A 13,985-nucleotide genomic window follows, 5' to 3' on the forward strand; every position below is an offset into this window, starting at 1 on the left:
CGCAGACCAAACGGATGTCATATATTTCTTAGTTTATTTGATTGAGTCTCATCCTCAAATCTTGTGTTTATCCCTCGGGGTAGATATAGGATTTGAGGTAGAGTGCTCTTTCATTTAAACTGTGAAAAATATGAGGTCAGTTTGATTTCATATTTTTCTAAAATTATATATATATACGTAAATTAAAAAGTCCTTCCGAAGCGGGCGACGGGATTTCGATTCCGGCGACCGAAAGCTTTTTACGGGCGACCCCCAAACATAACTTTCTTCTTTTAAGTGCCGACAAACATATAGAATTTTTTTTAATTAATATGCATTAAAAATTTATTAATAGTTGACAAAAATAATTAATCAAATATTTGAAGTTTCAAATGATTTTATGATAGTCTTAAATAAATGAATTATTGAGGTTTAAATAAGCAAATTATCGAGCCTTAAGTTATTATTTTAAAGTCTTAATCTAATTTCTTAATAGGCTTGTTTATGAGCTTTATATGATATTATTCATAAACAAAACAAACATGTTCAAGTTTTTTCATTTATCAATGGAGATAATTTTAAGTTGAATTTAGTTAATAAAGAGTTTTGTGAGCACACTTTGTGATTCATAACTCAAAGTGGCTGAGCTACTGGTTAACATTTGTGCTTTGACCATGATCGTGAAATAATGATATCATTGTGCGACGAGCCATCTAGTTAAAGGAAATTGGTCTTATCCTCTTATTTTGTAGTGCCACTTAGGGGTAAAATCACTTGGTCAGAGGACACGCGCCATCAACCACATCTATATTGACGTGAGATCTTTAAGAATGATTGTAACAATACATTTGTTATAACATCGACTTTTTTTAGCTTTGGTTAGTCTTAAGTTTGTTACCCTTGGCAAAAAACTATAGAGGGTGGATAGAACGTGTTCTTTAGTTTTAAAAAATAAATTTAACTTGAACAATTTTATATTTTACAATTTTTTTAAAATATTATATTTCATGTGGCTCTAATCTCAAAGTGGTTTACATTGAAATTATATTCTTATATTTCGAATGATGCTTTGTTAGTGATATTTTTGTGATAGTTCACTATGCTTAACTTATACAATTATCATTATTAACAAAAAGTAGGGTTATTCTTTCTCAAAATTTGTCACAATTTGATTCTCGAATAGCTTACGTGGGTCCGTCACTTGCTTCCTAGCTAGTTCGCAATCGACTATATCAGGAGGTTCGGTGCCACAATCTCATTACAGAGGTTTTGTATCACAGTTTTGGTCGTCCTTGTACGTCGCCATCCCTCCTTTGCATAGAATCACTGCTATCTCGCCTTTGCTTCCTAGTCACGACTGCTTCTCTCACTTGCTTGTACGCTGCGACCCCTATATGTTGTGATCCCTGTACACGCGCGATTCTTTCCATAATCAGATGCTCTGATACCAATTTGATTGGAACTAGAAGAGGTTTCCATCAAAATTAAAGGCAACTAAATATTTTATTTCAATAACACCCAACAACATAGCACAAATACATAAAGTTAAGCACCTACATTTTGAGAGTTAGGTGATCTCTCCCAATTCATAATCCTAAGACTTAAGACAACAATCTCATAGCATAGCATGTCCCTAAACATAATAAGCCCTATTTATACCCACAATAATAACTAATAAAAGACTAAATTGCCCTTAGGTGCCAGTCTAACTAGATGAGAGTGCTTTTATCTCCTTTCATTTGTTTAAAATCTGAATGGGAGAGTTGCATTTTCATGTTTTTTTGAGAAAGATGTTACCCCTTTGGGGAGTGGCTTGGGCTAGATTTGAACTTTTTCTTGGGATCTTTGACAATATTAAATAGTCTATATAGACTTGAGAAAGATGTAAAAAATTTCCATATACTCTACATACTCGCTTGCCTTATAAGTTCTCATCTTGTGATGAGTAAGTCAGAGGCTTCTATTGAAGACCTTGTTCAATGTTGGCTACCTTCTAGGGTCACTCATCGATGAGCTCACCAAGGACTTCTAAAGAGGTGAAGATTTTGCTCACCTTCGTTCTTGGGGTTGGAAGTCTTTCTTGGGGACTTATGGAGAGTTGCACGCTCCATATGCTTGCTTACTTTTTGGAACTTTCTTCTTGCGAGTTGCTCTCTGGAATTATTTGTTGGAACCTTGTCTAGGAAACACAATGAAAGTGGTGTAGCCAACGCTTGGACTAGATAGATGATGCCTGCCAAGTAGTCATAGAAGCTACGTAGAAGTACAAATGATGGTTTTGGTTGAGTAATATGTATCAAAGCTACACAACACAACACGACACTAACTATGAAAGTGGTGTAGTCTTTGATGTCCTTTGATTGTTCATGATGGGGTAAGCTAGAGCATATTGCCATTGTGCTTTACTTGAAGTCGGCATATGTTGTTGCTATATCACCATTATTGGCTTCAAAAGAGTTTGCATGAATGTAAATGTTCTTGGTTGCCCACAATTACTTTTTAAATTGTTTGATAAATTTTTGATGTTCAGGATAAATGATTGTTGCGGAGAGATTCATCCCTCTTAGATTTTGACAAGTAGTGAAGATCCTTATGTATAGAGATTGCATTTTGATTGATTTAAATTGATCCAGTGGTGGTCGGAAGATGACTTCTTATAGACGACAGTAAGCTGTTGCACTTCGAAAACTATACTTGAATCTTAAATTTGGGTTTACGCAACATCTCAAGTCCAATATAATGTGTTGCACACAATGAACAAAGTAGGAGGCAATGTCCTAGGGATTTATTCTCGAGAAAACCCTTTAATGCTCAAGTTAGAGATTGAGCTTAAAGTTCAATTAGAACTTTGACTACTTCGATAAAGTTTTTTCTTTGGGATGATGTTTGAGATTCAGAGGAGATTTTTTTTTGTGTACGGGTATAGTTCATGAGTTACAGGTGGATATTTACCATTGGTAATTTAGTGAATCTTATGAAATGAAGAACAAAGGGATTCCCTGTATCTCTTTTTGGAAGGAAATAATTTGAACTCAACAAGCAAGCACCTGCACTTATAAGTCATTTGTATTTCTTGAATTTTTGAAGTAATTATGTAGTTTAGGCTCCTATAATGATTAAAGCAGTTTTTTAAACTTTATTAGTTTTAAGGAATACTTTAAACTATGGAGAATAATTCATAGAACCTCTCAAATATTTGGATAAATCTATTGTTGTTGATGTAACTTTTTGAAATATTGTGCTCTGCAGCTATGACCAATCAACAACTAATGGATGCTGGTGATAGGATGATGAATGAAACTGATCAAGCTATAGAGAGGTCCAAGAAGGTTAGTTGCTTTCTTTGATTATGGTGCAAATGCAAATTTGCAATATCAAAAAGCAAGTTCTAATTATGATTATGTAAGGCTTGTTTTTACCTCATGAAATGTTCAATTTCAATAAAACCGGTGGCTCTAATGTTACTTATTACGAGGGTGAATTATCAGAGTAAATTGAGACCAGTACACTAGTAGATTGATGTCCATCAACCCAAAAACCTAAGCTGATTTCTAAGATCCACTACCAAGTATATTAGGAATTCAAATCTTATTTTATATTTTGATGTGCGACTATTCTTAATTCTCATGCTGATCTTATTATGCTTAATAATCTATGATTCGTAGTGCACCAAACATTGGCTTATCTCTTTTCTTAATACTTTCAATGTGGATTTTAGGTTTCTATGATTTCAGTATTCTTTGAGTCTTCTAATTTTGTTTTGCGCTCTACTTTGTATCACATCACTTTGTGGAATTTCCTATAAAACCATATTCTTTATAAAAGCATGGATGGCATCGGGTCTATTACCTTGCAGATTTTGTTTTGACTGAAGTTGTGGCAAAAAGTCTATTCAATAACTTCTTGTTATAATTGCCAAAGGAAACTCATCTGTTTTTTGCTGATTATTTTATTTCATTTTTAGCATTTTGCACTCATATTTTATTTTCCAAAATTTGACCTTACTTCCTAGGTTTTCAAATGTCTCGACTAATATTTTCCGTTCCATACATTCGTCTTTCTATTATCTAGTCTTGGTAGTTTTTGATAACTGATCAATTGTTGTTAAGATTTAATGGTTTATATTTGTAGCATTTTCTGATTAACTTTGCATGCTTGGCTGTTCCATTATCATCTTTTTAGAAGCTCTCCCGAGAACACGATATGGTAGTTTACCCTAAATTGGATTTTACTTCTCTTGACCCTATATTACTACGATTTTTTAGTGTAGAAAACTATTCTTAACATCTTTATGTGTTGCTATTGCTATCTTTTGTTTATAGCTTGCATTTTGCATTTGATAGCTTCTGTAAATATTCCTAGTCAAATATTTATGTATTAATTTGCACCCTAATATGAGTGCAACTGAATTATAACTTATAAGTGTCTACTTTGCTGAACATCACCTACATTTATTCTATTTTTCATGGTTAATTTTTTATTGATTTCTTTTCCAATATAATCTATAATACATTATTGATGATTGGGCATAAGCCCACAAACGGATGAATATGTAATATTTTGTTCTCTCTTATGCTGTTAGCAATTATTATTATTCAAAACTAGGAATCTCAATAATTGAAAAAAAAAAAGAATAAGTAGGTTTCTTGATATATTATTCTTGCAAATGACAATACATCTAATATGTATTAAATTAAATGAAATCTTATAGAATTGAATGTTGTCAAATACAAATGAATATAAGTCACGAATATGAAAGTAAAATGGGAGACAACATAACAATAATAATTATGCTTTATGTGCCATGGAGATGATGCTATCTTTTGCATTTCATGAATGTTTAATATGAATTAAAACACTTAACTATCTATATTTTCTGTAAGAAATATTTTTTATATTAACTTAACATCATATGTATTAAAATTTAAAAGCTTAATTGTAAAAGAAAAAACTATCTTTTTGTCTACATTTTTTTTCCATTTAAGTTATCTACTTTTTGTTGAGAAAAAAGTCAAAATTTTCACTTGTCTATTGTATGGTGTTATTTTAGGCTTCCAAACTATAAATACATTCAATTTTGTCTCTAGAGACTTTCATTATGATTCAAATTATTCCATCTATTGGAATATTTTGGAGGAAATTAGAAGAGTCGACATGCTATTGTGGATAGGGTTGAGTAATCAAGGGGTTAAAGTTGGCACTTTAGATAGTTTGGGACTAAAATAATCATATGCAAGTAGTCCAAGGATATTTTTGAATTTTCCTTTTTTCTGTTCAAGCAATTTCATCAAACATAGTAGTTAAACATAAAAATTTCATAATATTATGGTGAGTACAGGAGAATAAATAGAGTGAATTGCAACACATGTACACCTTCATACTTAAAATGTAAAATAAAAGGAAAAAGAGGATATCAAAGATGTATATTGTAGGCCAATTGGCTGAAGTGTATGATAAAATTGAAAAAGAGCAGTAGTATAATTAGGCATACAAATTAGAGGAGGAATTGAAAAGGAAAGGGGAACATGGAGCCTAGTTAATGTATTTCTTTAAGAGAGGATGAGAACAACATTAAACCCATATTAAAACCTCCCAAAGACTTTCTTGTTTTCCTTCAATCTACAACACGAATAAAAGCTACCATTGACAATCTCATATTATATTTCCATCGTATGAAGTGTTTAGTGGAGAGTGTGCTATGGACTAGGGGTAAACTATTGCCTACTTTTAAAGTAATGTTCCCAACTTCAAATATAGGGGCCCTAATATCTGATTGATAGCGGATGAAGGCTTAAACTAGTTGGTTCAATATTAAGTTGTTGGTAACATTGTTTAGGATTTTACTAAAGCTTACTCTAATTATTTTCATTTATGCTTGCTTATATCCACGTCATATATTTTTTTACTCAATTTAGAAAGAAGTTGTTAGACCGGATTTAAGCTTGTCAGGTATTTATGCATCTGATAAAAAAAAATGTAAACTCAAAATCAACTTAACTTGATTTTAGTATTCACCCAATTTGCTCTAATATAGTTCTAGACAATTCAAGATGTGATTCATAATAAATGTATGCAGTCAATATATAATCTATTTAGTATAATATGTATAATCTATATTATTTTGTTTATTTAGATAAGCAATTAATTATAAAAACAAGTTGAAAAAAAAATTATATAAGCAATTAATTGAAATGTCACTTTGATTTAACCTCAAACCAATTAAGTTGATTTAGAATCTAATCATTTTGAGTCAAGTTGACTCGATTCCAATTTTTATTGAGTTGATCTTGAATTGAACTTTTTTTTTTTCTTGAGTTAAGCCAATCCTTAAATCTACCTTACAATGTTGGAACATGTCTTTGTCTAATGTATTTTTTTTGGCTTGGAGATGAAAGAACTTTTTGAAGTGCTTGTGCTGCATAGAAAGGATAGCGTTAGAAGATAATGAGTGAGCTTGAATGATCGGAATGAAGACAAAGTACATTTCAAGATTTCTGTGTACATGCAAATAATATGATCAACTAATAGTGATAAAGCATGAATTAATTGTTATTTATAATATGTTTCTATATCTTGGATCCACTTAAAATACGCTCAGAATATAGATGAATTTATAACCAACAATGTCAAACTAGTTGTCTATTAAAATGTTGAGGTGTTCTTAATTAAAAAGATTCTAAATAAACAATAAGATTAAATACCTAGTTACTATGTTTCTATCAACAAATAGGTCAATCAAAACTAAGTTGAGGCACTAAAAAGAAAATAAATATTTCTAAATAAACCTTTTCAATCATAAGGAACACTTTTAAAGAGTTTAAAATGATGAACATTTCATTAAACAATTTCAGCACAATAATAACTTTCAACCTTTATTACATTCCAATTTCAAAGTCTTACAAACTAGATAATCGTAGACAAAAAAACCAATAAAATAATGTTAAAGGGCACCACTTTAAATAACTAAAATGATTAAAAAACTTAATTTTCAATTTCAACTCCATTATCCTTGTTCTCTTGTCAATTTCTCTATTTATTATCCTCCACTTTATCAATCTCACTGTTCAACCTCCTCATCCTCTTAATTTCATATTCTAGAATTGAAGTTCTTCCATATTTTTTTTAGCATAAAGGCCAATAATGATGATGATTTTTAAATTGATTGTCGCACTGTTATCTAACAGGTTGTACATGATACGGTAAATGTTGGCGGAGAAACAGCAGCTGCTCTCAAGGCGCAGGTTGGCCATCCAATAACATCCAACTGTTTGAGAGACTTCTCATCTCTTAACAAAATTTTAGATTAATCTTGATTGGTTCTCTGTGATCCCAAACAAGCTATCTAACATTTTTTTTCTTCAACTTTGTGATTCCGTAGACCGAGCAAATGAGTAGGATTGTTAATGAATTGGACTCTATCCATTTTTCAATGAAGAAGGCAACACAGCTTGTGAAGGAAATAGGCAGACAGGTTGGCTTCTTTACCTTATCTCTGATTTTTTTTTTTTGAAAATATTCATACAATACCGCTCAATTTTTCTGTGTTTACATATCTAACCCCTAAAATTTAAGTTTTACATATATGCCACTTTACCTGTGCATGAAAAGGTGCATTTCACTTTTTAAAAGTTATAATAGTAGTATTTTTTTTTGTGATATATAAAGGATTTCGACGGTAGAAATGTAGAACCTAAAGTTTAGGTGTGAGATATGTGAGTACATAGGAACTTATGCATGCAGATGCCCCTTTTTTATTCTAAATTTTGTTGTTTCTTAATCCTGTGTTCCTCGGATCAGGTTGCTACCGATCGGTGTATCATGGCTTTGCTTTTCTTGATTGTGGTTGGAGTAATTGCAATTATTATCGTAAAGGTTTGACATATTCTGTTCAAATTTACTAGTTCGATTTTTCATTTTTATGGCTCCTGTTTTGTCCGACAATTCTTTAGCACTGAGTGGTATTTTAAATGTTCACCTCTTGGGAGCCACTTGGTGCTCAAGTCTAGCTACCTAATAACAAAATTACCCTAGATGTCCACAATCAAAGATTGAATCGGGCTCAATCATTCAATTGTAACTATTTTGTGTGTGTGAGTGCATGCGTGTATGTGCGTGTATTTCTATGAGTGGTCATGGTTTCAAATCTTTTTTTCAACATTAGTTTTATGGGACATTTACATACATACCACACAATCTTATGTATTTACATATCTAAGGCCTAAACACTTATATGCATACCACTCAAATCTTTTAACAGAATGACAAAAAATATCACAATCACTATCTTTTTTAAAAGCGAAACACAGTTTTTTATGCATAGATTTATGACAACAAAGTGTTATAAATGGAAATTATATTTTGTTAGGACATATATATATATGTATATATTTGCGCCGTGTACTCAGATCAATTGGTGTTGGCTAGGCATCTACTGGTCAGTTGTAAGTCCCTTTTGTCTGGGGTTTGATTCCCCCTGAGTGTAGGGTATGGTACTCGAATTCTTAGGCGCATGAGGGATGGCCGGGGCTCCTACAATAGCCTCCAGCCATTCCTTTTCAAAAAATGCACACACACACACATAAGTATTTTGTAATATGTATGTTAATTTCACAAATTTTATTTAGGAGCTTCTACATACATAGCACACAATTCTTATGTGTTTACGTATCTCTCATCTAAACTTTCATATTTACACATTACTTAAATTTTTAATTTCACATCCAGAATAGCTCTCTCATGTAAACTTTCATATTTACGCATTACTTAAATTTTTAATTTCACATCCAGAATAGCACTATTATTTTATGCTTAGTCTTAAAACACAGAAGTGCTATGTGCGTAAATATGAAAGTTTAGTTGTGAGATATGTAAATAGTTTTAGTCATTATTCTAATTATTTTGAGCATGAAAATATAATAATTATTAGAATTCTGAAGATTTTTTTTTTTTTTAAATAATGTTTATCCATCTATTTATATCCACCCAAATGATGTCTTTTAATAAACTCTATAATCATTCAAAAATATGATTTACAACTGAAGTAACCAATTGACACACTTTAGATGATTTATAGTTTTGATTCTCCCTCAATCTCTATTTTTTTTCTTTTCTTGAATGCTCGCACAGATTGTGAACCCCAAAAATAAAGACATTCGGGACATTCCAGGACTTGCTCCGCCTGTCAACAGAAAGCTACTTTGGGATCACCATTATTATAGATAAAAATCTTCAATTCACCTCGAAATTTTTATACCGGCAAAATCGCTGCCCATCTGTGAGATCCTTAACCTGTGTTTTTAAAATTTTATTTGATTTTTTATTTAAATATCATCTTGTATCATTAGTTGCTTCAACCGTGCCAATTGATACTAATTTTGTGCGTTTCATTTGTTGCCTTTTTTGAATTGCCGAACAGCACTGTGCCTAATTGAAATCACTCACATCTCATGTATATCGAAGTAACATTTTATATTTTGCCTGAAAGCATTTAATTGTCTTGATTTATCCATCTGCTTGAATGATAATTGTCAGCATGTTACAGAATTGGCTTGCTATGTGGATGTGAACTGGAATGCTGTTATTTATTTATTTATTTATTTCACAGATTCTATTCTCTTTATCAGTAATAATTTACTTTTTATTTTATGATTTCATCAAGTAGTGATTAAGATGTGAAAAACTGCATATAACATGTAATGTGTACGATGTGCTTAATTTCAACATTTGACGCTGAAACATAACAAAACAATAATTTCAGTGCAAGACTAGAGGAGCAAGTAATGCTTGAAAAAGAAAATTAATATGCATAGTTCAACAAAGAAAATATTTAAGGGTACTTGCATATGTACCATCTAATTCTAGATACACATGCATATCTAACACCTGAATTTTATATTTTACATTTGTACCACTCAAATCTTGCATATCACATTAAAAATATTGTTTTTGTAACTTTTAAAAAGTCAAATACACCTTTTAATGCATAGATAGGATAACATATATGTAAAACTTTTACACGATCTATATGTGAACAAATTAAAATCGAGCCTTGAATGTTAATAATTCAATATAAGAAATTAATAAAATATAGAACTATGGGGTGTTAACGAGCTCACAAGCAGAGCTTATTGAGCCATGAGCTCGGGCGCAAACTTGATATCATTTATTAAATGAGTTTGAGCTTCAGCTTTGCTTTTTGGCTTGCGAGTCGATTAGATTAGCTTATAGTTAGTAATTTCGTTGTATTTTTCAATGGGCTTTACTACTTAGTCATTTTGATGCATTTTCTGAATGAGTTGTCATTGCATCCTCCTTCGGCCATCAATATCTTTTCCGGTGCGCTGTTATAAAAGATGATTTTTTTGTTCAAGCCCGCAAGCAGGCTCATAAGTCTGATGTTATCACGATGACTCGAGCTCGAGCTTAACTCATTTACAACCCTCGATAGAACTCATAGAAGAGTAAATAAGGAATAGAGGCATTTGTAATATCAATTTATTTATCAAACCACAAGTGATACAATGACTTTTATCTTTAAACGGTGTAGCTGTACAATTTATACTATGAAAAAAATATGAATTCCATTTAAAAAGAATTGTAACCTAAATCTTTCTTAAGAAAAAAAAGTCATAATTACCATTTCATCCATTTGTCAGTTTTCTTCAATTAAGCTGTAATGATGAAAACTAATGTTCAAGTAAATAAAGTAAAAAAGAAAAAAGTGGTCATAAGGTTTAAAAAAAATTACTAAAATATGAAGAAATTTCCGAGAAGAGTGGGTCCCAAACGTTCACGAAGAAGGCTAAAGTGTTGTCTAATTGACGAAAAAATATTACATCAGGACTCTGAACGTTGCTGTTGTGTTACATGAATATTCTATCTGTGTTATTTATAAAAAATGAAGTATTATTCGAGTATTATATGATGTTATTTGATTATATTGCGGTGTTATTAGAATATTTCCCCGCATTACCTGATTTGGGTCTGTGTTATTCGACATATTCCCCGTGTTATTTTAATTTATACTATATTATTGGAATAACATAACCCCAAATCAAGTAACGTGGGGAAATATTTCAATATCACCGTAAAATAATTGAATAACACTTCATTTTTTTACAAATAACACAGATGTAATATTCCTGTAATACAGCTCGATATATCTAAATATTGCAATCTGAATAGTTTTCCTTAATTCACAAGAAACATAATAATAATAATAATAATAATAATAATAATAATAATAATAAGAGAAAATTTGCATCATACAATATAATTTTTATGTATTTACAGATCTCAAATCAAAATTTTGATATTTACACTTATCATATCTTTGTGTCATAAAATTAAACACAAAACTGTATTAATATTAATATTTTTTATGTGATGTTAAATGTTTGAGTTAGTGATATACATTTAAATATGTTAGATATGAACGTGAATGTTAGTAAATGCTCCTAATACTAATAATAATAATAATAATCACAGTGGACCGTTTAGAATTTAAAAAATATACACGTAAGAAAAAGAAAGGCATTTGTCATTATACGGAAAAATAAGAAAACGAGCTAAATGATTTGCTCGCGCCGCGACGTCCAATTCGCAATTAACAACACGGCACTCAGAGGGCAAGTCAACAAAGCCTTGGCAGTCAACGAAAGATTGATGCTTTCCTTAAGAAAAGAATATTTTAATAAGTGATGATTTATTTTATATTTATTGATTTCCTTAAAATAATTTTATTGACATAAATTATCTATTATTGAAATTGCTTGCGTGCGGTAGACTTTGCCTCATTTTGGATTATTCAGATTTTTATCAGTCTAAGATTTTTTTAAAATTCAATATGCTGTTGTAGCATGCCCATTCTGAATCATAATAAACAGTTAATTGCAACAACTCAGAATTCACGGCTTAAGAAAAGTGTGTAATTCCATTGATTTATTGCAGCATTTAATTAATATTGTATCAAGAAAAAAAAAATTATTGGAATTTTGTGTATTAGGGTCAGTTTGTGGCAGCTGCAACTTATTAATAAGCTGCTGCGCAACAGCTGTCACTGAAAGTTGATGTGCAAAAGCTGTTGCGATAAGTTGACTGACTGTTTGTTTATTGCTGTTTGAAAAACATCTGTTTCAGGACAAATGATTATTTTGCTCGTGCGTAGTAATGTTATTTGCAACAAAACTATCATAACAATACATTTGATATTTTAGAAACAAAAAAAAAATTACTCTATAACAATGAAATAAGTATGATTTACACCTCACTTAACATTGAGTATCATCATTACTAAGATAAAGAAAAAACTAATAAAATAACATTTATTATTATTTTTAAAATGGAGACGACGTATTTCATGAGCCAAGCTATCCTTAGGGATACTATCTATTTCTGATCACTCTCGACGGTGGACTCTGCCAGCTTGTTTGCCAATCAGAAGAAGTCACACTCTCCGTGATTCTCCGCAGGCACATGCATAACTATCTCCCGTAGCTATGTGCCTGACGTGACGTCAATAGGGAACTCTGAAGTCCATAGTGGTACAACAATCTTCGGGAGGTACTAGAAATCATCAAACTCATCTTTCCTAAATGCTTTAAAAGACAATCCATTAGTCATAACAAAAGTAAAAATTTTCTTCAGAAACAATTAATTAAGTAGGCGTGATCTCTTAGATAACTCAGTATACCAACCAATGAATCTGCCACTACAAGAAGACAACGTAACTTGTCAAAAAAATGGTTCTTGATTGCTTTTAATTCACGTAATACTAAACTCGTGTGTGTTACATATGCATATTACCAAAAAAGGCCATACAGAAGAACCTTAGAAACAATACTGCCGAAAAAAAAGAGCGGAACTTGGTTGCCTTCAATGTAATTTCACATGTGACACCGACCAATATTGACAATCATTTCATCTAAAAGAACCCTTAAGATCTCATGTCTCATCATGGTCCTCTCAAACCCACTAAAAGAAAAAAAAAACACTAAGAAACATCATAAAAAATCCAAATAATTAATATTAAATATACAAAGAAATGAAATAAACATGAACTGTATAAAATAAACAAGTCGAAATTGATAAAAGAAGTAATTAAATATAGTTTTGTGCAGGCGTGAGATTTTAGAAAACTTGGTATACCAACCAATTAATCTGTCACTACAAGAAAACAACAAATATTGTAAAAAAAAATTTTTGGTTGTCTTTAACCCAAGTAATACCAAGCTCGTGTGTGTCACATATGCATATTATAAAAAAGGACCATTCAGAAGAACCTAAAAAACTGTAACATTAAAAAGAAGAGAGGAACTTGGTTGCCTTCATTAGTATTTCAAATGTGACACCAACCAAGAAAGACCAATAGGTCATCCAAAAGAACCGACTTCTTTAGTCTTAACCATTGCGTAACTAGCACAAATAAAAAAAATATTCATATTTGAAAGCAACCACAACCCACACATGAGCCAACGTCCACAACACAACATTAAACCAAAACATTAATATTTGACACAATCCACACCTCCGCAACACAACCACAACCTCCACACACAACCAACTCCAGCCACAATCAATTGTCATAACTATTTTATAAATACTTTTTCTCATTCCTTGGAGCCTATCACATTAAAACTTCGTTCCTTTTACAAGCATACTGCACTGCCCATCCCCTTCTCCAGTATAAGTTGTTTGTAAGGAAACAAATCAACAATTACCTTAAACACCACATATCTTTAATAACCTCAAACACCCAACCCACAACACAACCACCATAACTCACATCCATCACACAATAACCATCCAACCACACCTCCACACACATCCCACAACCACCACGCCACAAGACACAACATCACAACCACCCAACCCACAACACATTCACTAGAACCCACAAAAAAGCCACCACAACTTACTGCACAACTACCACAACCCACAAAACAACCACCAACCCAAAACCACCAACTCACAACCACCACACCGCAACCACATATACATTTAAATAT

General features: G+C 31.6%; 1 protein-coding gene across 3 annotated transcripts in view; it reads left to right on the plus strand.

Annotated features, from left to right (window-relative positions):
• Nucleotides 1-9,485, plus strand: part of LOC110028604 (novel plant SNARE 11-like) — a 97,467-nt gene extending 87,982 nt beyond the window's left edge. For 2 of the 3 annotated variants that reach the window (XM_020730519.1, XM_020730520.1), the window contains 5 exons: nucleotides 3,229-3,308; nucleotides 7,164-7,220; nucleotides 7,358-7,450; nucleotides 7,777-7,851; nucleotides 9,106-9,485. In XM_020730519.1, coding sequence (XP_020586178.1) covers nucleotides 3,229-3,308; nucleotides 7,164-7,220; nucleotides 7,358-7,450; nucleotides 7,777-7,851; nucleotides 9,106-9,201 — 401 coding nt within the window. In that variant the 3' untranslated portion in view covers nucleotides 9,202-9,485. The remainder of the gene's footprint in view (nucleotides 1-3,228; nucleotides 3,309-7,163; nucleotides 7,221-7,357; nucleotides 7,451-7,776; nucleotides 7,852-9,105) is intronic. The other variant, XM_020730521.1, reaches the window with a different exon arrangement.
• The last annotated feature ends 4,500 nt before the right edge of the window (nucleotides 9,486-13,985 follow it).

The sequence above is a fragment of the Phalaenopsis equestris genome, unplaced genomic scaffold (assembly GCF_001263595.1).
Source record: "Phalaenopsis equestris unplaced genomic scaffold, ASM126359v1 Scaffold000517, whole genome shotgun sequence".
Taxonomy (NCBI): Eukaryota; Viridiplantae; Streptophyta; class Magnoliopsida; order Asparagales; family Orchidaceae; genus Phalaenopsis; species Phalaenopsis equestris.